The sequence below is a fragment of the Benincasa hispida genome, chromosome 9 (genome assembly GCF_027475165.1).
Source record: "Benincasa hispida cultivar pf3 chromosome 9, pf3_genome.v1.1, whole genome shotgun sequence".
Taxonomy (NCBI): Eukaryota; Viridiplantae; Streptophyta; class Magnoliopsida; order Cucurbitales; family Cucurbitaceae; genus Benincasa; species Benincasa hispida.
In genome coordinates, this window is record NC_143486.1 from 5,969,724 (window position 1) to 5,992,159 (window position 22,436).

Sequence of the window (22,436 nt, forward strand, 5' to 3'; positions counted from 1 at the left end):
GTCATCCATCCCTTTTTTCTCAAAAAGTGAAAACTGACATTCAAACAATTTTTGCAACAAGTCCATGATCTGACGTGCAATAACCATGTTCTCAACCCTTTTGGCCAATGCATCAGGTATGCTAGCCAAAATGTGAAGTCGGGCCATCGAATTAGCCTTCATCCACACCTCATATGCATTATGAACATTTCACGGTGCATCAAGGGTCGGGACTTGAGGACATTCCTCAACCATGACAAACTCGAGCTCGTTTACAACAAAAATTTTCACACCCCGCTCCAGATTACCCTCTTAAGCTGGTTGGAGTGGTGACTGCAGTAGTTACCAACCCTTTTGTTGCCACTTACTGCCTATCTAACTTGTTAAATTTTCTCAAACCCTGAATACGTACAATTCATCAATATACTAAACAAATTAACTCAGAACTTAACACATTTACATTACAGGGTTTCATAACATTGTTCATACATGAATATTACAACCAAGTGAGCCCCATCTAGAGTACTAGTCCCTATCTGATAGACACATGTGTACTAACTAATACAGGTCTTCAATTAAGCTTCTTTCAAGGTGACTCTTTGAGTGGCAGAGCAGCAATAGAGAAGTCTTTTGGGAACTGACCGCTACCTGAAAGGAAAACATTTGAAAACATGAGCTAGAAGCCTAGTGCGTGACTAACATTTAAAGCATAACTTTCATACATAAATCTGATATTAAAACTGAAAGCTTTAACTGAAAACATAAACTTGGCAACTATTATTCATGTCATCATTAACATCATATAGCATTATTTTATGTTTTTCTGGACTATGCCTTGGTCTATTAGTCTAGAGTGGCCTTTTTGCTCACTCTTTATCATTCTATACTGTATTACTACTTAATTGGGAAGGAACCCTTTTGTTCACTTCCTAAAAACATACTTTGCAACCTTAGTTGAGAGAGAACCTTTACTCAATTCCTCAACGTCAATTCATAGCTAGTGTGGAATGATCTCAATACTACCAATAAAAACTTTTCTTACATTCGTATGGTTCTAGTTTAAGTACCGTCATACCTTAGGTACTATTGCTCAAATACATTCTCCGTGTCCTTCAATATCGAGCTGCTCGGATACATTTTCCGTGTCCTTCAGTATCGAGCTATTCAAATCTAAGGCAAAGCTTCAGTACCTTCTCATCTAGTCCTTCAGTACTGAGCTACTCATACTGAACTTACATATTCTTATCTCTTAATGACTTAGTTGCCCAAAAGCATTCTATACTAACGCATCCTCATGTTCATTGAAAAGCATAGCATAAACATAACATTAATGTGAGATACGTTGCTTGGTAACTATTTGAGAATAGTTGTCATAAATAGCTTTCAGTAACATGCCTTGCTAGACATTCATAAGCATTAGCAATTTACTTAAAACATTAAAGCGTTTAGAGTCACTCACATTCTTTGGAAATCCTCTTCATGTATATGCTCAGTGTGGATTGAACACTTAGCCAAATTCTTAGGCCTTAACTTGATTAGGCAACAACTCCTTCACTATGTGTCCATGGCCTGCATCCATGCCTTGCTTAGGCGTTCAAGCCTCCTATGCGGCCAAGCTTCGAGCCCACACCTACTTCCCATTGCATGGCCCATCGCATAGCAACCTTTGCGCCCATCGTTTAGCTCATGCGCTCGTCTTGTGGCACATCAACGCATGCCCCATGCGTTCTTCTGGTCACACTCATAAGCTCCAACACAACCTTGCGCCCAACACCTTGTGCACCTGCCTGTAGAACCAACGCCTACACAGCACTTGTGCTTACGACTTCAATATGCGTTGCATGGTCTAATTCTTCTCAGTGCATCCTTGCGCCAATTCAGCCTTCAACGCATGTGCTCAACATCATCGTCAAGACCTTCAAGCTGCTTGCTTGTTCAACCCAAGCAGCTGCCTGCTTGTTCAAGATTCCAAATTTAACTTACAATTTTAATAACTAATTTTCCAGGCCTCTTTTCATGAAATTTCCTTCTACAAACATTCTCTAAAATTTCTTAGTAAGCTTAACATAAAACTTCAGCTCAGAATTCCTCGTGGTTGAGCCGGAATCCTCAGATTATCAAGACTGGCCTAAACTTACCTGAGAATTCGACCTTCTGCCGGATTCTTCATTCTCCAACTCAATTCCACTAGAATCTCCTTCTGGCATTTCAATCTCAGCAACTAGACATACTTAGAGTTTGAATGGCTCTGAAATTACTCCATTTGCACGAGCGAATTTCTCAAAACCTCTCTTTGAAGTCGAGCTTCCCTTTTAAACTAGCAATTGTATGTTCTCCTTTTAACATCAAGCTGCCACCTCATCCTTAAAGGATAATATCAAACCTGAGTATGAAAATTAGCTTAGCTGATCAATCACTAAGATTATCCTTTCCTCTTGGTTATCGACGCAAAGGTCAGCTCCCAAGCCAACACTTGCAACCACATGGTTGCATATCTCCTCCACAATGCATTGCCCAATTTGGCTAATGCATAGTTCACTTAGAGGCTATTGTGTCCCTCCTTTCGTCGCATATTCCTAAGCCAACGCATGTCCTAGCCCACAGCTTAGTCTTAACATATCAACCAAGTGTTAGGCCTTCGCCTCATAGCATAACTTTAGCGTGCATCGAGTTTCAACGCCTTGCGCACATCGCATACTCCATCGTCTAGCGCCCAACGGCTATCGTCTAGCGCTTGTCATGCAGCTCATCGTCTAGCGCTGATGCCGATCGTGCAGTTCCAACTCCTCATCACTTAACGCTATCGTCCATCGCATAGCACTATCGCTTAGTGCGACCCTTCATATCGTCTAGTGCCGCACTTCACCGCACGATCACCTACCGCATCGCTTAGTTCCGCGCATTTGCTACACGATTGCCTACCTCATCGCGTAACGCCGCTCATAAGCTAGATGATCACCTACTTCATCGTGTAGAGCAACTCATTTGCTACACAATCATCCTGCGCGTGCATCTCCAACGTCGAGTGCCCATGCTTGAGGCTTCCGCATGCTTTGCTACACATAGCTTTTCTCCTGGCCACACTTTGGCTTTCTTCAACGCCCAAATAACCTCGCAAGCCCCTTGGCTGCCACAATCCTTATCAACGCATCATGCCTTTCAACTCATGTGTTCATCCTTAGTACCTACGCATAGTTCACCCTTATCTTTAGCACTTAGCCTCTACAAGCCTTGGTTGCTACACACACAACCTCATGTGTCCATACTTCTCCATCAATGCATACCGACACTTGGCTTCCATACTTAGCCAATTTTCACTTGTTATACTATCTAAAACTCACCCATGACTAAGTATTTCTAACACTTAGAATTTTCTTCTTCCATCATCCTACTTTATTTACCTCCTTTCACAACTTTACTTAGCACGCCTGTTACTCACTTATGTAGGAAAAATGGAGTACGAGGTTTACAGAAATACATTTTACCAGACTCTTTCCAATGTATGTAATTAGTCAAATTAAAAGAGACAACTAATGGAAAATCACACAATGACATGTTGCTGGAAAAAAAAACACATTGATCTACATTAGATTTTAGCAAATACTCATGAAAACAAAATGCAATCTGGTTTAGCAAAATCTAAATGAACCCCATGTGACATCTAGTTTTGAAATGACGCTTCAGTGGTTTAGGACAAAAGCTACCGAAGGGTAGTCAATTTATCCCTCCTCTGAATTGAGACACTCTTAACTAGTCATTAACACCAGAACAACTCTTGTTCCTATAACGACTAGCCATCATTGATTTGGTCAAGAAATCATTAACTTGCTCAACAATTTTTCGTAAGTGTGACCCTTCATTTTAGATCCTAGAGTTCCGCTTCAAACAGTCAATCCGAAGGGAAAAGATCAAATTGGGGCAAAAACTAAAGCGACTTTATCCATTTCTAGAGTTTACCTTGATATTGATCAACCGCACAAACCATCCGAAGGGGGACACTACCAGGGTGCCATGAGGCAGTGCAAGAAGATCTCACGGTGCAAACTAATGAAGGAGACCGCAGGACATGTTGACACACATCCTTCACCCACTTACTATAAATACTCTCTCCGTCCATCTTGATATTGACTCGTGCAAACACCATCCGAAGGGGGATGCTCTCAGGGTACCACGAGGCCAAACATGAATCTCACGGTGTGAACATTAAGGGAGAAACGTGCGTGGAATTGACATATCATATATATCTTTTCCTCCTACCGAGTATTTTAAAACCTAAGGTTTAGTTTACTTAGAAAAAACATGACTAATGATTTTAACTAAGTGACTTTTTAGGTTTGCCCAAAAGTAACTCTTACTTTGGAAAGTTAAACAACTTTTGTCATCATTCATTAAACATTTTAATGAAGTCTTTGATCAACTGTTGCATGCTTGTAGTAAATCTATCTAATTCACCTTTTTAGGTAGGTTCCCAGGTAGGAATGTTCCGTTTCCGTCAGCTTAAATACCCTAGTCTAGACAAAAAGTTCCTTATAGATAGATTTATGAAAAATTTAATCTTTTATCAAATCAGTTTAATCCTATTAAACCGATTCAAAAGATTAAACTAAGGTATCTAATCTCATTAAAACCATGAACTTAGGTCTACCTCAATCAAATTTTAAAACCCTTTTAAAACATGAGTTCACCTAAGTTCGCATGCAACTCTTTCTTATTTATTTTAGTTCTAATTTCCATTATAACACTTATAACAGGAAACAACTAAAACCATCCACAATACGAAGCAACAAATACAAGGCATTCATAACTCTTATAAATAAGCCTAAGTGTCATGCTCCATGCATTGTTCAGTCATTACTACTTTTATATAACTTTTATATAACAAAGTAATGAAACAAGCATATATACTTTCATACACCCTTATACTATAACTCTTATAATATAAAGATGATGCATGAATATGTTTAATGCATGCATAAATATAACTCTTATATTTTATGATGCATGAGCATGCTTTCTTGTAATTTCATCATGCCATTTACTATATTATAACATTTATAATATATGATGCATGAATAAAATGCATAACCTAAGATGGGTTTTAAATCTATATGTCATACACTATGACCTATATACAAACATATATCTCATGTACATCAAGTAAAAGTTGATGGACTGGGATAATTAGCCTCAAATCCTTAAGAATAAAGCTAACTATTACAAAGAGCATTGAGTCCACCAGTTCAAAAAGGCGAACCGAGTCTTGAACCGTAAGGGCGAAGATCACGTCTCCTTAATCGTGTAATAGCTCCTTGTGATCATCTAGCAACGTTGTATGAGCATCGTTTAGCAACGATCGAGGATGCGATGAAGCATGAAGGTCACATGATCGTGCAACGCACATCGTGCAATGCATGCCTTAAATGATCAAGTAGACGACAACGATGCATTGAAGCATAATCGTCTAAACGATCGCTGAGCAAGCGTAAAGTATCGTATACCGGGTGATCGTGTAGCCAGTGATTATGCGATGAAGCATGCTGGACTACACGATCATTTAGTGCGCGCACCTATTAAACGACGAGCATCAAATACTCCATGCGATCATTTACCCCAAGCGTCCATGCGATCGAGCAGGCAACACTACACGATAGAGTAAACTCTTTACACAATCGTTTAGCATCTTCTACAAGATCGTTTAGTAAATACTACACGATCGGGTAGAAATTTTCTACACGATCGTTTAGCCTGGGTTACACGATGCGACCAACCTTTGGTCTTCTTCCTCGAGGAGAACGACATCTCCATGCTTCGAAACTTCATCATGAACGACTCAAAACACTTCAAACACTTTGAATACAGACTTGATTGCTTGTTAATTATGCCTAAAAATGCAGGGGCCCTTACAAATTAATACTTTGTAAAATTAAAGAAAGCTTTAAACAGAGGCAATCATCCCATAAACATCCATCAACACATCCACAAACACATTTAACTCTTAAACGCATTGTAGAAAACTTAAAACCCACCATGACTGTAAAGGAAGTTCAATACAACAATGGAATTTGGAATATCAGAACAACTTGGCTCTGATACCAATTGAAGGAAATCTAAACAAAGATCCTTTGAGCAGCGAAAGTGGATGGTTCCAAATCCCATTCAGAATAAACACAACAATTACAGTCTAAACGGAAACAAACAGATTATGCATAAATAGAAATTACAGCATGCTACTTAAAAGGGAACAAACAAGGGATAGAGTATGCAATTACAACATGCTACTTAAAAGGGAACAAACAAGGGATAGAGTATGCATACCTTTGAAGAACTCTTCTTCAAATATCCCTCGATTGTTCAGCAAATCATTCAGTCAGCACAAACACGAACACAACGAATGAAAAATCCAACACGAACAACTGGATGCACCTCGAACCCAATCGAGTCCTACTCGATCCTCGAACTGAATTAGAACACCACCGGTATTCTCTGTGTGAGAATGCAGGAGTTGTGGGCTCTGTATGATCTTGGATTGAGGAAAACACGAGGTAGACGATCCAGTAAGTGGGAGATGAAGACTGTCTATCGTATAGACGATGTACTTGATCGTTGAGAAGATGAAGCCTATCGTATAGACTTTGCTAATTGATCGTGTAGCAACGATCAAGCGAGTAACTATCGTATAGTCAACTCATATCTCAATCGTATATGCTCTCAATGTTATCGCTTGGTAAAAACACTTTTTACTTGATAACCTTTTTCGTGAGATTTTCCAAATGAATCAACTATCAATTTTGGAAAACAATTTTTCTTTTTATCTCACGTTACCATAAAACTTCCAATAACCTCCTACTCAATTCGGTTGTTAGAGAAAAAGAATTAATTATCATATAATTAATATATTATAAATAAATATGATAACCAACTTATCATAATATATTTATAACCTATAATTTTAATATTTCATCATATGAAACATATAAACCATAGTTCTTTTTCTATTTTATGGTATTTAATATAAATTATATTTATATTAATTCCTCCAATTAACGTATCTAATACATCATATCAATTATCATATATAATTGAATTTCCTCTTGTTAATTTGAACACTTCAAATCAACCCAAAATCTGATTCTCAACTTGAACCCATTAAACTACCAAGGGGACCTCATGAACCTGTAGCTTGAAGCTTCCACGGTACGTGAATAACTAACTAAACTCTTTAGTCACGAGATCTACTATCTGTTAACTGTTGGTCACTCCACTAAAGACCGACAGCTGCACTCTTCGCACTATAGATATATTTTTGTGTCCATATGACTAATCAACAGTGCGATGACCCTTCACAAATCGCTCGTAAGTACAGTTGGGCCAATTTACCATTTTGCCCCTATAGTTACATCTAACTCCTTAAGTACCACTGATTCCTTTAATGAATAATAAGTCATAGTCCTACTATGACTGAGTCCTCTCTTTGGTGTGGTCACTATGTTCAAGACCCGGAATCAGTCCTTAAGGGAGCAATTTATCTACTTACCCCTACTTTGGGGAAGGAGTAAATTACGTATTGTGTAACTGAGTTCTCAGCTGCCCAATTAGACGAATCCCCAAAAAGGTAGGCTTGTTGAGTTAGTAATGTGGCCACTCTCACCCATACTAATCAAAGGACCTTCCTCATAGGCAGGAAGTCCCAACTCACTCAAGATTAAGGTCATGTCACCTATGGTCATTTTAGTAAAAAGTAAGTCTTAATTCTCAACGGCGTTATATAAAGAGACTAATCATTTCGTGGTCCAGTCTTATACAAACTCTTTGTATAGGATACCTCTGCTCGCATGTCTCCACATGAATGGTCAGGATCAGACCATTTGTAGCAATTTACAACACTTGTAACACCTGCAAAGCGGGCCACTCTCGTAACGTCACCAGGATAAGGTTTCCCTCATTTATCCATATACTACAGACCATTTAGGTTATCACTTAAAGCACGATCCACTCATATGTCTCCACATACATGCTTAAGTTATAACGGTAACCAGGGATCTTAGTTTATTGGTTTGTGGTTAATGCAACTAAAATATCTCATATTTCATATACTGTTTTGAATAAAATATCTCACATTATAAATCACAAAACTGTTTGTTCATACATGTGTTTACAAACTATAAGACCTTACGAGATTTAGGGCATCAACCCCAACAGTATAGACTATCATGCTCATCGCATAGTCATTAGCTATACGATCGCATAGTATATGATACTCGACGCATGGATGTTCACTACACGATCGTGTAGACTTTCATGCTCATCGTATAGTTATAAGCTACATGATCGCATATAAACGATCGTCTATACTTGATGCCTCTGAAGGAAATCGAATACGAGGATTTCTATGAGCAGCGGAAAGATCATTCCAAATGACATTTATATATGAACTTTACAATTATAGTCACAAACAAAAAAATACGGTTATGCATCAATTACAGAAATTACAGCATGATAATACAAAAGATCAAGGATAAACGCTATACAATTTTCCAGACTCATCGCCAAGCTCCTTGATCACAAACGCTCGAACACAGCCACACCCGAACGCTTGTCCAACACGACCACTATACTGCACGAACACCGCGCATTCGAACTACGCGATCGCCTCGGTCACGAACACCCCGAACAACACGAACAGCCTCCACAGAACCTCGACAGTGTTGAGTTGAGTATGACACCACCAAGAAGGCTACCTTGGTATTCTCGGTGTGAGAATCCAGAGGGTCGGCTCTGTGTGGACTTGGTTTGAGGTTAAAGACCGGAGGAAACAACAATCATGTAAACGATTGAACAAGTGGAAGATGGCAGAACCTATCATATAGGTCGATGCCCAATCGTTTAGGAAAAGCTAAGCAATCGTCTAGCAAAAGCTATGTGATCGTTTAGCTCATTGCTTAGCTAAGTGTCTGTCACCTACAAACACTCCACGATCATTTACTTTATCCAAGTTGTCGCTTCGTAAATCCTATTTACTTGACAACTTCCGTGAGAATATTTTCGAGAGAGGAAATCTCAAAATCACAAAATTCAACATTACTAAAATTAGGAAAACATTTTTCCTTTTATCTCACGATTACCATGAAACCACCAATAACCTCCCACTCAAATGGTTATTAGAGAAAAAAAGTTAATTATCCAATAATTAATATTATTAAAAATATAAATGATAACTAACTTATTATACTATATTTATAACATATAGTTTTAATATTTCGTCTCATGAAACATATAAACCATAGCTCTTTCTCTATTTCATGGTACTTAATGTAAATCTCATTTACATTAATCCTCCACTAGATTAATCTCATACATCATACCGTTCATATCATATATAATCGAATTACCTCTTGTCAATTTGAACATTTCAAATCAAAACCAAGAACTGATCCTCAACTGAATCCATTGAGCTATCAAAGGGACCTTATGGACCTATAACTCGAAGCTCCAACGGTACGTGAATAACTGACTAAACTCTTTAGTCAGGGGATCCATCATCTGTTAACTGTCAGGCACTCCAATAAAGACTGATAGTTGAACTCTCCTTACCACAGATATATTATGTGTCCATCTTAACCAATCAACAATGCGACAACCCTTCACAGATCGTGCTCGGCCAATAACCGTTATGCCCTTGTAATTACATCTAACTCCTTAAGTACCACTGATCCCTCTAATGAACATAAGTTATAGTCCTACTATGACTGAGTCCTTTCTTCTAAAGAGAAGTTGTGGCCACTATGTTCAATCCCCGGAATCAGCCCTTAAGGGAGAAATCTCTCTACTTATCCCAGCTTAAGGAAATGAGTGAATTTCATCTTGTGTAATGAGTTCCCAGCTCCCAGATTAGACAAGTCCCCAAAAAGGTAGGCATGTTGAGTTGGCAATCTGGCTACTCTCACCCATACTCAAAGGACCGCCTTCAAAGGCAGGAGTTTCTAAAACACTCAAGTTTGAGGTCATGTCATCTATGGTCGTTTAGGTGAGATGTAAGTCCCTAGTATCAACGGCATTATATATAGAGTCTAATCATCTCGTAGTCCGATTTTATATAAACTCTTTGTATAGGACACCCCTGCTCGCACATCTCCACATGAATAGTCAGGATCTACCATCTGTAATAGTTTACAACATTTGCAAACCTCTACAAAGCGAGCTGTATCTGTAGTGTCACCAGGATCAGGTATCACACCTTAATCTTTATACTACAGATCTATTTAGGTTATCACTTAAGGCATGATCCACTTGTATATCACATATACATGCTTAAGTTTACATAAGATAACCATGGAGCTTTGTTTATTGGATATGAGTAAATGCTAGAATGAAATAACAGTAATTTTATTCATAAAACAATGGATATCATTACAAACAACAAGACTCTGGGAGAATTAGGACACCAATCCCAACAGCCTCGCTGCTCGACGATTAGGCATTTGCTACACGATCAGCTGCAAGGGTTCTTTGTGGAGTAGTTCGAGGTGAGCGGTTCAAGACCCAATTCATTTGTTCCAAACCGGTGGACTCATTTTTGTAATAGATTAGCCTTTTATTTCCTTGTTTAGAGATTTTCTATCCCGATCCATCAACTTTAATATTAATATACATGTGATGTATGTTTATAATATGACCATAATGTATGTCATATAGTTTTAAAACCTACCATAGGTTATACAGTTATTACCATGCATCATTTATATTATAAGTGTTAAAATATACTAGTATGCATGATTTAAATTACATAAAGCATGCTCATGCATCATATAATATAAGAGTTATAGTATATGTATGCATGCATTATAGCATATTCATGCATCATTTATATTATAAATGTTATAATATAAGGTTGAATGCTTGTATGGAATGTATGCTATGTCATGGTTCATTACTTAGTTATATAAATGTTATATATTAGTAATGAATGAACATTGCATGATGCATGACATTGCTTTAGGTAATCTTATAGACGTTATAATTTTATAAAGTATGTCAATGCTTGCAATGTCAGTTTTAATTTGTTTCATTTACTTTATAAGAGTTATAAATAAATGATGAAATTAAAATCAATAACCAAGAGTTACATGCAAACTTAGATAAAATCATTTTTTAAAATAGTTTTAAAATATGATTGAGATAGACCTAAGTTCACAAATTTCTAATGATATTAGAAATTAGATTAATCTTTTAAATTGGTTTAATAGGATTAAATTGATTTCAATAAATGATTAAATTTGTAGTAAACATATCTATAAGGGACCTCTTGTCTAAGGTGGGTTCTGGCTAGGCTGGGATATTTAAGCTAACAGAAACGGAACACCTCTACCTGGGAACCTACCTGAAAAGGTGAATTAGATAGATTTGCTACAAGCATACAATTGTTAATTAATATTTGTTAAAGTGTTTAATGAATGTTAATCAAAATTGTTTAACTTTCCAAAGTAAGTGCTACTTTTGGGCAAACTTAAACAATCATTTAGTAAAAATAATTAGTCGTACTTTTTCTAAGTAAATTAAACCCTAGGTTATTAAAATACTCAGTGAGAGGAAAAGATATATATGATATGTCATTATTCCACTCATGTTTCTCCCTTAATATTCACATCATGAGATTCATGATTGGCCTTGAGGCGCCTTGGAAGCGTCCCTCTTTATATGGTATTTGTAAGGGTCAGTATCAAGGTGAATGGAGAGAGTATTTATAGTAAGTGGGAGAAGGATGTGTGTCAACATGTCCTACGATCTCTTTCATTGGTTTGCACCGTGAGACCTTCTTGCACGACCTCGAGGCGCCTTGGGAGCGTCCCCCTTCGGATGGTTTGTGTAGTTGGTCAATATCAAAGCGAACTCTAGAAATGGATAGGGTTGCTTTAGTTTTTGCCCCAATTAATTTTTCCCTTCGGTTGGCTCATTGGGACGAAACTCTAGGATCTAAAATGAAGGGTCACACTTACAGGAAATTATTAAGCAAGTTAATGATTTTTTGACCAAATATATGATGACTGGTCATTATAGGAATAAGAGTTATTCTTGTGTAATGATTAGTTGAAAGTGTCTCAATTCAGTGAAGGGAGAAATTGACTACCCTTCGGTGGTTTTTGTCCTAAATCACTGAAGCATCATTGCAAAATTAGATGTTAAATGGGGTTCATTTAGATTTTGCTAGATTGGATTTTTTTTTTAAAAGAGTTATGCTAAATCTAATGTAGATCAATATGTTTATTTTTCAGCAAAATGTCAAATAGTGATTTTTCATTATTACCTTTTCAAGTTTGACCGGTTTTAATTACATGACGTGGAAAGAATCCATTAAAACATTTTTCGTGGTAAACAACCTCGAACTTGTCATGAGTGAGGATTGTCCTCAAGTCCCAACTGATGCACCACGAAATGTTCATAATGCATATGATATGTGGATGAAGGCTAATTCGAGGGCCCGAGTTCACATTTTGGCAAGCATACTTAATGCATTGGCCAAAAGGTTTGAGAACATGGTCATTGCACATGAGATCATGGAATCAATGCAAGAATTGTTTGAACGTAATTTCTCACCATTCAAGCAAAACGGGATTGATGATAATGAAACCAATAGTGTCAATTCCCAAGATAAACTCCAGTCTACATTGAATGTCAAGGGACTAACAGAGAAAGTAATTGTTGCTAACTTTGATGAAGTTCATCGATGAGGATTGTCCTCTGAAATGAAACTTGGAGTTTATGATATGAGTTCTGGAGCTGATTCCACTACTCTCCAAAAAAGAAAGAATTCCAAAGATAATAAATATGATTTATTTGTCTTGGAGATGTGCTTAGTAGAAAATGATGATTCTGTCTGGATAATTGATTCAGGGGCTACTAACCACGTGTGTTCTTCCCATCAAGGATTTAGTTCCTGGAAACAGTTGGAAGCTGGAGAGATGACTCTTAGAGTCGGTACTGGTGAGGCTGTTTCAGCTGTTACTATAGGCAGGTAAGCTTAAGTTATTTTTGGACAATAAACGATATATGTTATTAGATAATGTATATGTAGTTCCTCATATCAAGAGGAACCTAATTTCTGTTTCCAGTCTGATTGAACAAAATTATTCCATTTCATTCTCTGAGAATAAAATGTTTATTTTTAAGAATGGAATAGAGTTAAGTTTTGGTTCAATGGAAAATAACTTGTATGTACTAAGGCCATTAGTCATAAAAGTTGTGCTCAATACTAAATTGTTCAAAACAGCAACAACTGTAAAAAGATCAAAAATTTCTCCTAAAGAAAATCCCCATCTTTGGCATCTAAGGTTAGGTCACATCAATCTCAATAGGATTGAGAAGTTGGTGAAAGTGAACTTCTAAATGGTTTAGAAGAAAACTCTTTACCAGTATGTGAATCATGCCTTGAAGGTAAAATGACCAAACGACCTTTTACTGGAAAAGGTTATAGAGCCAAGAAAATTTTGGAGCTTATACATTCAGACCTTTGTGGTTCGATGAATGTAAGAGCACGAGGTGGGTATGAATATTTCATCTCTTTCATAGATGATTATTCTAGATTTGGGTATCTATACCTAATGCAACATAAGTCTGAAGCTCTTGAAAAGTTCAAGGAATATAAGACAGAAGTTGAAAACTTATTAGGTAAGAAGATAAAAACACTATGATCTGATTGTGGTGGAAAGTATATGGACTTAAGATTCCAAAACTATATGATAGAACATGGAATCACGTCCCAACTCTCAGCCCCAGGTACACCTCAATAGAATGGTGTATCAAAAAGGAGAAACATAACCCTATTGGACATGATTCAATCTATGATGAATTATGCTCATCTTCAAGACTCATTTTGGGGATATGCAATAGAGACTGTAGTTTATATTTTGAACAACGTTCCTTCAAAGAGTATTTCTGAAACATCTTTTGAGTTATGGAGAGGTCATAAAGGTAGTTTACGTCACTTCAAGATTTAGGGATGTCCAGCCCATGTTCTTATGGAAAATCCCAAAAAGTTGGAACCTTGTTCAAAAGTGAGTCTATTTGTAGGTTACCCTAAGAAAATGAGAGGTGGATACTTCTATGATCCAAGTGAGAATAAAGTATTTGTATTGACAGACGCTACCTTCTTGGAAGAAAACCACATGAGGGATCATAAACCACGAAGTAAACTTGTTTTAAATGAGATTTCTAATGAGACTGCTGAGACTTCAACAAGAGTTGTTGAACAGGCTGATAGTTCAACACGGGTTGTTGATGTCAGTTCATCTAATCATCCATCTCAAGAGTTGAGATTGCCTCGACGTAGTGGGAGGGTTACAAACCCACCTGTACGCTACATAGGTTTAACAGAAACCCAAAACATCATATCTGGTAATGGTGTTGAGGATCCATTGTCTTATAAGCAAGCAATGTAAGATGTTGACAAAGATGAATGGATTAAAGCCATGAATCAAAAAATGGAATCCATATACTTCAATTTTGTCTGGGAGCTTGTAGATCAACTTGATGGGATAAAACCTATAGGTTGTAAATGGATCTACAAGAGGAAAAAAGGTGTAAATGGAAAGGTACAAACCTCTTGGGATATAAGATTTGATACCACGATAAAATCTTATGGCTTTGATCAGAATGTTGATGAGCCTTGTGTTTACATGAAAATCATCAATAACTCAGTAGCTTTCCTCATGTTGTATGTGGATGATATCCTACTTATTGGGAATGATGCAGGTTTTCTGACTGATGTTAAGAAATGGCTAGCCGCCCAATTCTAAAGGAAAGATTTGGGAGAGGCTCAGTTTGTTCTAGGGATCCAAATTACAAGGGATCGTAAGAACAAGAGGTTGGCCTTGTCTCAGACATCGTATATTGACAAGATGCTTGTAAGATATTCGATGCACAATTCCAAGAAGGGTTTATTACCTTTCAAGCATGAAATTGTTTTTTCTAAGGAATAGTGACCTAAGACTCCTCAGAGGTTAAGAAAATGAGACGGATTCCCTATGCATCGACTATTGGTAGCCTTATGTATGCAATGTTATGTACTAGACCTGACATTTGCTATGCAGTAGAGATTGCCAGTCGATATTAGTCCAATCCAGGATTAGATCACTGGACGATGGTCAAAATGATCCTCAAGTATCTTCGGAGAATAAGGGACTATATGCTCGTGTATGGAGATAAAGATTTGATCCTTATAGGATACACAGACTCAGACTTTAAGACTAATCGGGATTCTCGAAAATCTACATCAGGGTTAGTGTTCACTCTGAATGGAAGAGCTATAGTATGGTGAAGGATCAAGCAAGGATGCATTGTGGACTCCAATATGGAAGTCGAATACATAGTTGCTTGTGAAGTTGCTAAAGAGGTTGTTTGGCTTAAGAAGTTCCTTACTGATTTAAAGTTGTTCCAAATATGCCTTTGTCCATCACACTTTATTGTGATAACAGTGGTGTTATGAAAAATTCTAAGGAACCTAGGAGTCACCGAAAAAGCAAGCACATAGAATGGAAATATCATTTGATCCGGGAGATTGTGCATCGCAGTGATGTGATTGTCACAAAGATCGCGTCGAAGCACAACGTTGCTGATCGGTTTACAAAGGCTCTCACAGCTAAAGTGGTCGAGGGTTATCTAGAAAGTCTGGGTCTACAGGATAGCGACACATTGTCTAGGGCAAGTGGGAGATGTTACTGGGGTATAGCATATGCCCTTGTTTATTGTATTTTGTACTTTATTTGTATTGTACATTAGTCTCCCTAATCTTTAGGACAAGTGGGAGATTATTGAGAATGATGTCCTAAATCTCCTTGTAATCTTGTAGTTTGTAAACTCTATATAAACATATTGTTGTTTATAAAATAAGTGTTATTTTATAAGCATATACTAGATCCAATAAACTGAGATCCGAGGTTATTTCATGTAATTTAAACAAGTATGTAGAGACATATAAGTGGATCTTGTTTAAATGATAACCTAAATGGTATGTAGTAGATGGATAAGGTTTGGTACCTTATCCTGGTAACACTACGGATACGACCCACTTTGTAGGTGTTACAAGTGTTGTAAAGTGCTACAAATGATCTGATCCTGATCATTCATGTGGAGACATTCGAGCAGGGGTATGCTATGGAAAGAGTTTGTATAAGATCGGACCACAAAATGATTAGTCTCTTTATATAACGTCGTTAATAATAGAGACTTACATTTCACTAGGATGACCATAGGTGACACGACCCGAATCCTGAGTGAGTAGTGAACTTCTACTAATGAAGGCGACCCTTTGATTTGTATGGGTGAAACTGGCCAGATTTCCAACTCAACAAGCCTACCATTTTAGGGATTCGTCTAACTGGGGAGCTAGAAACTCAGCTGACGAAATTCACCCCTTCCCCGATGCAGGGGCAAGTAGATAAATTACTCCCTTAAAAGTTGATTCTGGATCTTGAACATAGTGACTACAACCTCTCTTGGCCCGAGAGGACTTGGTCATAGTGGGACTATGACTTATTGTTCATTAGAGGAATTAGTGATACTTAAGGAGTTAGATGTAACTACAGGGGCAAAACGGTATTTTGGCCCAGTTATACTTACGAGCAATTTTTGAAGGGTCATCGCACTGTTGATTGGTTATATCCAATGGACACAAAAATTTATCTGTAGTGCGAAGAGTGTAGCTGTCGATCTTTAGTGGAGTGACCGACAGTTAACGGATGTTGGGTAATTTAATTAAAGAATTTAATTAATTATCTGAGTACCATTGGAGCTTTAATCTACAGGTCCATAAAGTTCCCACTGTAGCTCAACAAGGATTTAATCTTTGGATTAATTTGAAGTGTTCAAATTAATTGAGGGAATTATAATGTATTTGATACATTATGAGAGAAATTCGAATATGATTCAAATACCAATTATATGAATGAGATTCATGTAATTAAATATAAATATGATTTATACTGAGAGGAATTAAAATATTTGGATATGACTCAAATATCATTTATATGGATGAAATTCATATAAATAGATTTAATATAAATGTGATTTATATGATTTATATTAAATGTCATGTATAGTTAAGAGAGAATAAAATCTATAGTTTATTTTGTATTTGATGCAATATAAAACTTAGGCTATATGTTATATTTGATATAACATATAGTGTATATATAATAAAGTAGTTATTATATTTTTTTTTTTTATTAATGTATTTGAAATTAATAAAAGAGAATGAGTTATAACTCCCTCCCCACATTCTCTCAAAGAAAACTAACAAGTGATAAAAGAAGTTGAGAGGATCATTTTCTTGATCGATTGACAGTCACAGAGAAAAGTTCTCTATGAAAACTTCCGTCTCATCCTCTCCATCTCTTTCCCTCTTCCTACGACTCAAGCAAAGCCCACAACTCATGTTTGAGTCTTTGAATCCCAAAAGAGAATACAGAGGGTTCTCGTTTGATAGTGTCCATGTGAAAAGATGGAGATCCACGAAGCAGGAGTTCTGTTCGTGGCAAGTACGAGGGATTACTTGAAGAAAAGTTCTTCAAATGTGAAGTTTCTTGAAACCTGTTTACTTTGTAAAAGCATGCTAATCTTGAATGCATATCTATTTGTATGTTTACGGTAAATTTTGTATTCAACAATTAATGGAATTTGGACGATCTACTTCCGCTCAAGGATCTCCTCATGTCAAGTTTCCTTCAGATCTAAGAATGAAACACCCTTTATCATTTTAATTTACTTATTCAAAATTTTATATTTTAAAAAATTAATACTCAAACTAAAACTATAAATATACATTTATATATATATATATATTAAGAACGAGAAACACACTATCTGTTTTTTTTTTTAAGAAGTAAAACTCATAATCTTCATATAAATAGATTAAAAAAATAATAAATTTTGATCAAAATCTATAATTATTTGATTTAATAAAATGATATTGCTAATTTATTTTTAAATTATATTTTTTAACAAACTAATCTAAAAAATATCAAATATAGGGGAAAATGGATTATTCACACAAATATGTAAAAAAAAGGGCACAAAATCACACTTAAAAATAAAAATGGCATCTTAATTAACATTCACGTGAATATGGCCTAAAAAGATAATGGATAAAAGGAATAAAAAAAAAAAAAGAATACTTAGAGGGTATTTGTGGTACCAAATTGAGTTATGAAATCTAAAGTTAACATATTAGAATTAGAAAGTTTGTGTTTAAAATGCATGTTATAAGATGAAATTACTCGATAGATGTGCAAATTTCAATAGAGTCATAAGTTGGTGGGTCAAAAACCTCCTAACTTTTCAATTATGGATATCGATATAGGTTCTTGATATAAAGTACTGATATCGATAATGATACTAATATTGATTATTAATATAGATTATCGATACTAATATTTATACTGATTATTGATATAGATTGTTGATATTCACACTAATATCGATTATCGATATTGATATTGATTACCAATATCGATATGAATATAAATGTGTATATAGAGAGAGAGAAAAGGGTAAAAATGATGAAAAATTAGTTTAAAAAATGGCATGGGTATGTAATAATCAAATGTAATATGATTGAAGATCTATTTTCACTACTACAAAACTGAATTTTATTGTCAGTTTAATACTGACATTTATAAGGGTACAATGTCGGTTGAAAATTGGCATCGTGTTATAAAAGGTCTTTAATGTCGATTGGAAATCGACATTATAGCTGACCAAAATTTCAATGCCAATATTCTTCAATGTTGGTTGAAAAATGACTTTGTACATACACCATCTTCTATGTCGGGTTTTTACCAATTTTTTTCAATAATTGTTCGATATTTTTTTTAATGCCTCATTTTTTTAAATGTCCAATCTATTTTTAATGTCGATCAAAGAGTCAAAAACTGACATTAACAAAAAGATACATATATATTTTCTGCTTAAGCACGTACAAATCAATAATATATATTTTTTAAAACAATAATATTTTTCTTAAAACAATTAACTAAATTATTGGAAGAAGGAAATAAAACTAGATAACAAAGGAAATAAAACACGTCAACAGATTGTTGTATCAATTTGACCAAACAATCATAACAGCCAGTAACAAAGTTGAGTTCAATACATTTGCCAGAAAAGAAGGAACGTAATAAAGAATTGGAAAATTCATAATAGTTATGCTTTATAGTTGATCCATTTCTCATGCACTTTCAAACCCAAAGATCCTAAACATATCTTCAACAAAAAAATGAAAATAACACTTCGTGAATGTTACTATGTTCTACTAACTTTACTAACTCTTATGCTTTAGAAAAAATTTAGCAGCATGACATCACTATACAACAAAACCAATTTTTTTTACTTCAATATCATACTTGTTTAAAGAAATGCACTTCCAACACAACATTCAAATAACAATCTTCTCTCGACAGAACTACTAGAGTTTCTAGAACACTATAATATTCAAACCAACTATGTAGTAATTTGAGCATAAATTGACTAAAACTTATATGAGCACAAATTGCAATATATGAGCACAAATTGGAGAATCATAACATTTCTAAGTAAAGAAACCTTAGCCAAAAGAATAAAGGTGATCACACTCAAATTTGACTAAAACCAAATAGGATGGAACTTTGAAACCCCACATAAATTCTTTCATTTTATTGGCCCTCCCCACCCAAGTCTAAAATGCATGAAGCATAAACACATATATCTAGATAACTATCTTAACAGCTTTCGAATCCAATAATTTAATTTTAGTTTTAAATTACTTAACTATTACACATCCTCAGAAAGCAGATAATCAATATAAGAACTGAATATAGGTAATGCTCGAAAGAATTTTGTGGAGACAAACAATAACAATGAAAAATTAGATAATCTTAAGCTTGTGAACGTAACAATAATCAATAATAAGACCTAAATTTGTTTATATCAACATGAGACAAACACAAAAGAATACATATAAAATATTTTCAAAACCAAAATATAACCCAAGAAAATGTCCTATAAGTACATTAACCACTAAACAAAAAGATGAAAGCAAGACATCAAACACAAAAAGAAGGAAACCTTGGTTTTAATTTGGTTCAACCATTATCATCTTCAGCTTACCAAGCATGTTTGTTATTGGCAAGGGAGTAACAAAAATCTAAAGTATCATGTCTGCTATTTGTGGTTAAACACAAAAAGAAGAATTGTGTTTTCTTTAAGCTAGATTGGAAAATAAAACCCTAGTAATTTTTCACATAAGAAAGAAAAATACAAAACAAAGAAAGAGATTATAAACTACATACTTCAAATGAAGAATGAAAACAGTTAAAGAATTCAAAATTAGGAATGAAAATGTTTTATTTATCATGATGTCAAATGCACGGTCAATACAATAAAAGAGAGAACACAATCTTAATATGACAATTAGATGAAAGTTCATAAAATAGAATTGCAAATGTGGAAGAGTTAAGGTGCTCATGATGCTTACAAAAATAATGTAAGTATAACAATGAAGTGCAGAACAACTAAAAGTACAAATCAAAAGCCTACTAATATTAATTATTTCCTTATTATAGAAGTCAAAAGAAGAACTTAGGCTCAGCATGGAGCAAGCGGTAGAGGATGCTTACAAACGTACAAACAAACAATCACAGTATCACACAATCATACCAAAGCAGGGATGAATTTATTCTGCTACTTTCACAGTATTTCTATTCATTCATCCAACTATTTAACTAAGCTAACAAACACAAAATCATACTTAAATTCATTACCTCCAATTACTTCATTTCGACCAACCTTCCAATCATCAACTACTCTCATTAGATTTTCTATATTAGTTTCAAACAAGGGTTAAGTATTAGTTTCAAAAGTGTGGTCAGCTGAACTTAGAAATTTGGATGAAAGTGTTGCCATAATGAACTTGTTTTCTAGAACCTACTCGTTTCCTCCAATAATGAATTGGTAAATTAATATACATCAATTAAGAATAAAGATACTTCACTGAAAGAAAAAGAAAGTATTTCAAGTCATTATATATCCAATATTTTGTTTGCTTATACAAAAAATGGTTAGTCAAAAGATCAGAGTACCTTAAATTTAAGTACCTCAATCTCAGATTCTCAAGCATATTTCTTGGAGAAGAGAGGATGAAATTTAAGTGCCTCAATCTCGTTCGCCTTGAAGTCCTCTTGCAGCACTGATTGAAGTACAGAAATTGCAGTCTAAGAACATGAGAGAAATTGACATAAAAAAGTAGTCATAATCATAACATATCTACAATTCTAAGTTGCCACCATTACCACAACGACAGGGTATTAAGTCCAAAGTTACTTTAGAGAATATTTTGCATTAAGTCATCATTTCTCTTTCTAACCAAAATTATTGTGGACAAATATGAGTTGTTATTCTGAATTACTCAAACACATTAAGAGTAAAAATTTCTTCTAGGAAGAATGCATAGACATATTGACATCCTTATTCTAAATGGTAGGAATTGAAACTGTAGAATTGAAAAGAGAGGGACAAGGAAAAAAATCAACAAAACAAAAAAACCTTTAGTAACTACTTATTTCTTTCCTTTTCTTCTTTCTTTATGGTCGAATAGTGACTTTATTATACTAATGGAATTCAATCCTCCAAAGCAATTTCTTGTCTATCTTCCCACTTGATTAATCTCTTCATTGTTTCTTCCATCTGCATGTTTCCATGGAAAACAATTGTTATTATTCCTTTTTTCTTCTTAAGCCTCCTAACAATTGTAACTTCTCGTCTGTCTTCCCACTTTTTTAATCTAACCACACGATAACGCTTAGAGAGAATAGAGACAAAATTCATAGAGATTGAGATCCGGGAGAGAAACGAACCCGGTGGAGACAAAGGGTTAGGCGTCGACTAAGACAAGCGGCGTAGCTGAACTGGCGCAGACGGAAGGCGATCGGCTTCTCTGATCGACGATGAACCAACGAGCGACGTGCTGGACTGGCACGAATGGACGTGGGCGATTGGCAGTTGGCAGAACGCAACTGACGGCGAAATCTGACAGTCGACGATGGGGGCAAGATCGGAAGTGGATGGCGACTGGAAATCTGCAAGTGCGGTGGCGTGGGTTTCTTACTGGCGTGACTTGTGTAGATGGAGGTGAGAGACGAAAGAGATTGAGAGGGATTCAAAAGAGAGTAAATGTGAAGATTAAAAATTGTTTGGGATTTGTGTCCCTAAAACGTCGGTTTAAAATCAACATTAAAGATTTGATTTCTTTTTTCTAAAAAACTAACATGATACATCCGTTTTTAGTTTTTTCAACCGATATCAAAATCCAAATTTTTTACATTATTTGGAGAATGTGATTATGGATTTAGATCAATGAAGTTCACCGTTCATTACAATTACATAATACTAGTAAACAACAATAGATTTAATTAATTAGTTCATATTTTACATTT

At 35.5% G+C, this 22,436-nt stretch overlaps 1 protein-coding gene across 1 annotated transcript; it reads right to left on the reverse strand.

Moving 5' to 3' along the window:
* Positions 1–384: 384 nt before the first annotated feature.
* On the reverse strand, positions 385–22,277 carry LOC150033601 (uncharacterized). Its single transcript, XM_090316985.1, has 4 exons — positions 22,269–22,277; positions 21,858–22,208; positions 21,099–21,190; positions 385–627 (listed from the first exon to the last, which is right to left on the reverse strand). The coding sequence occupies exons 1-4, from the start codon at positions 22,275–22,277 to the stop codon at positions 624–626; spliced, it is 456 nt and encodes a 151-aa protein (XP_090173111.1). The 3' UTR covers positions 385–623.
* Positions 22,278–22,436: the final 159 nt, after the last annotated feature.

Bases quoted from the DNA above. Each gene is read 5' to 3' on its own strand.
- LOC150033601 (XM_090316985.1), bottom strand. The intron at 21,191-21,857 runs GTTCGTTTCTCT...TACTTCAATCAG, and splicing joins TAACCCTTTGTCTCCACCGG to TGCTGCAAGAGGACTTCAAG.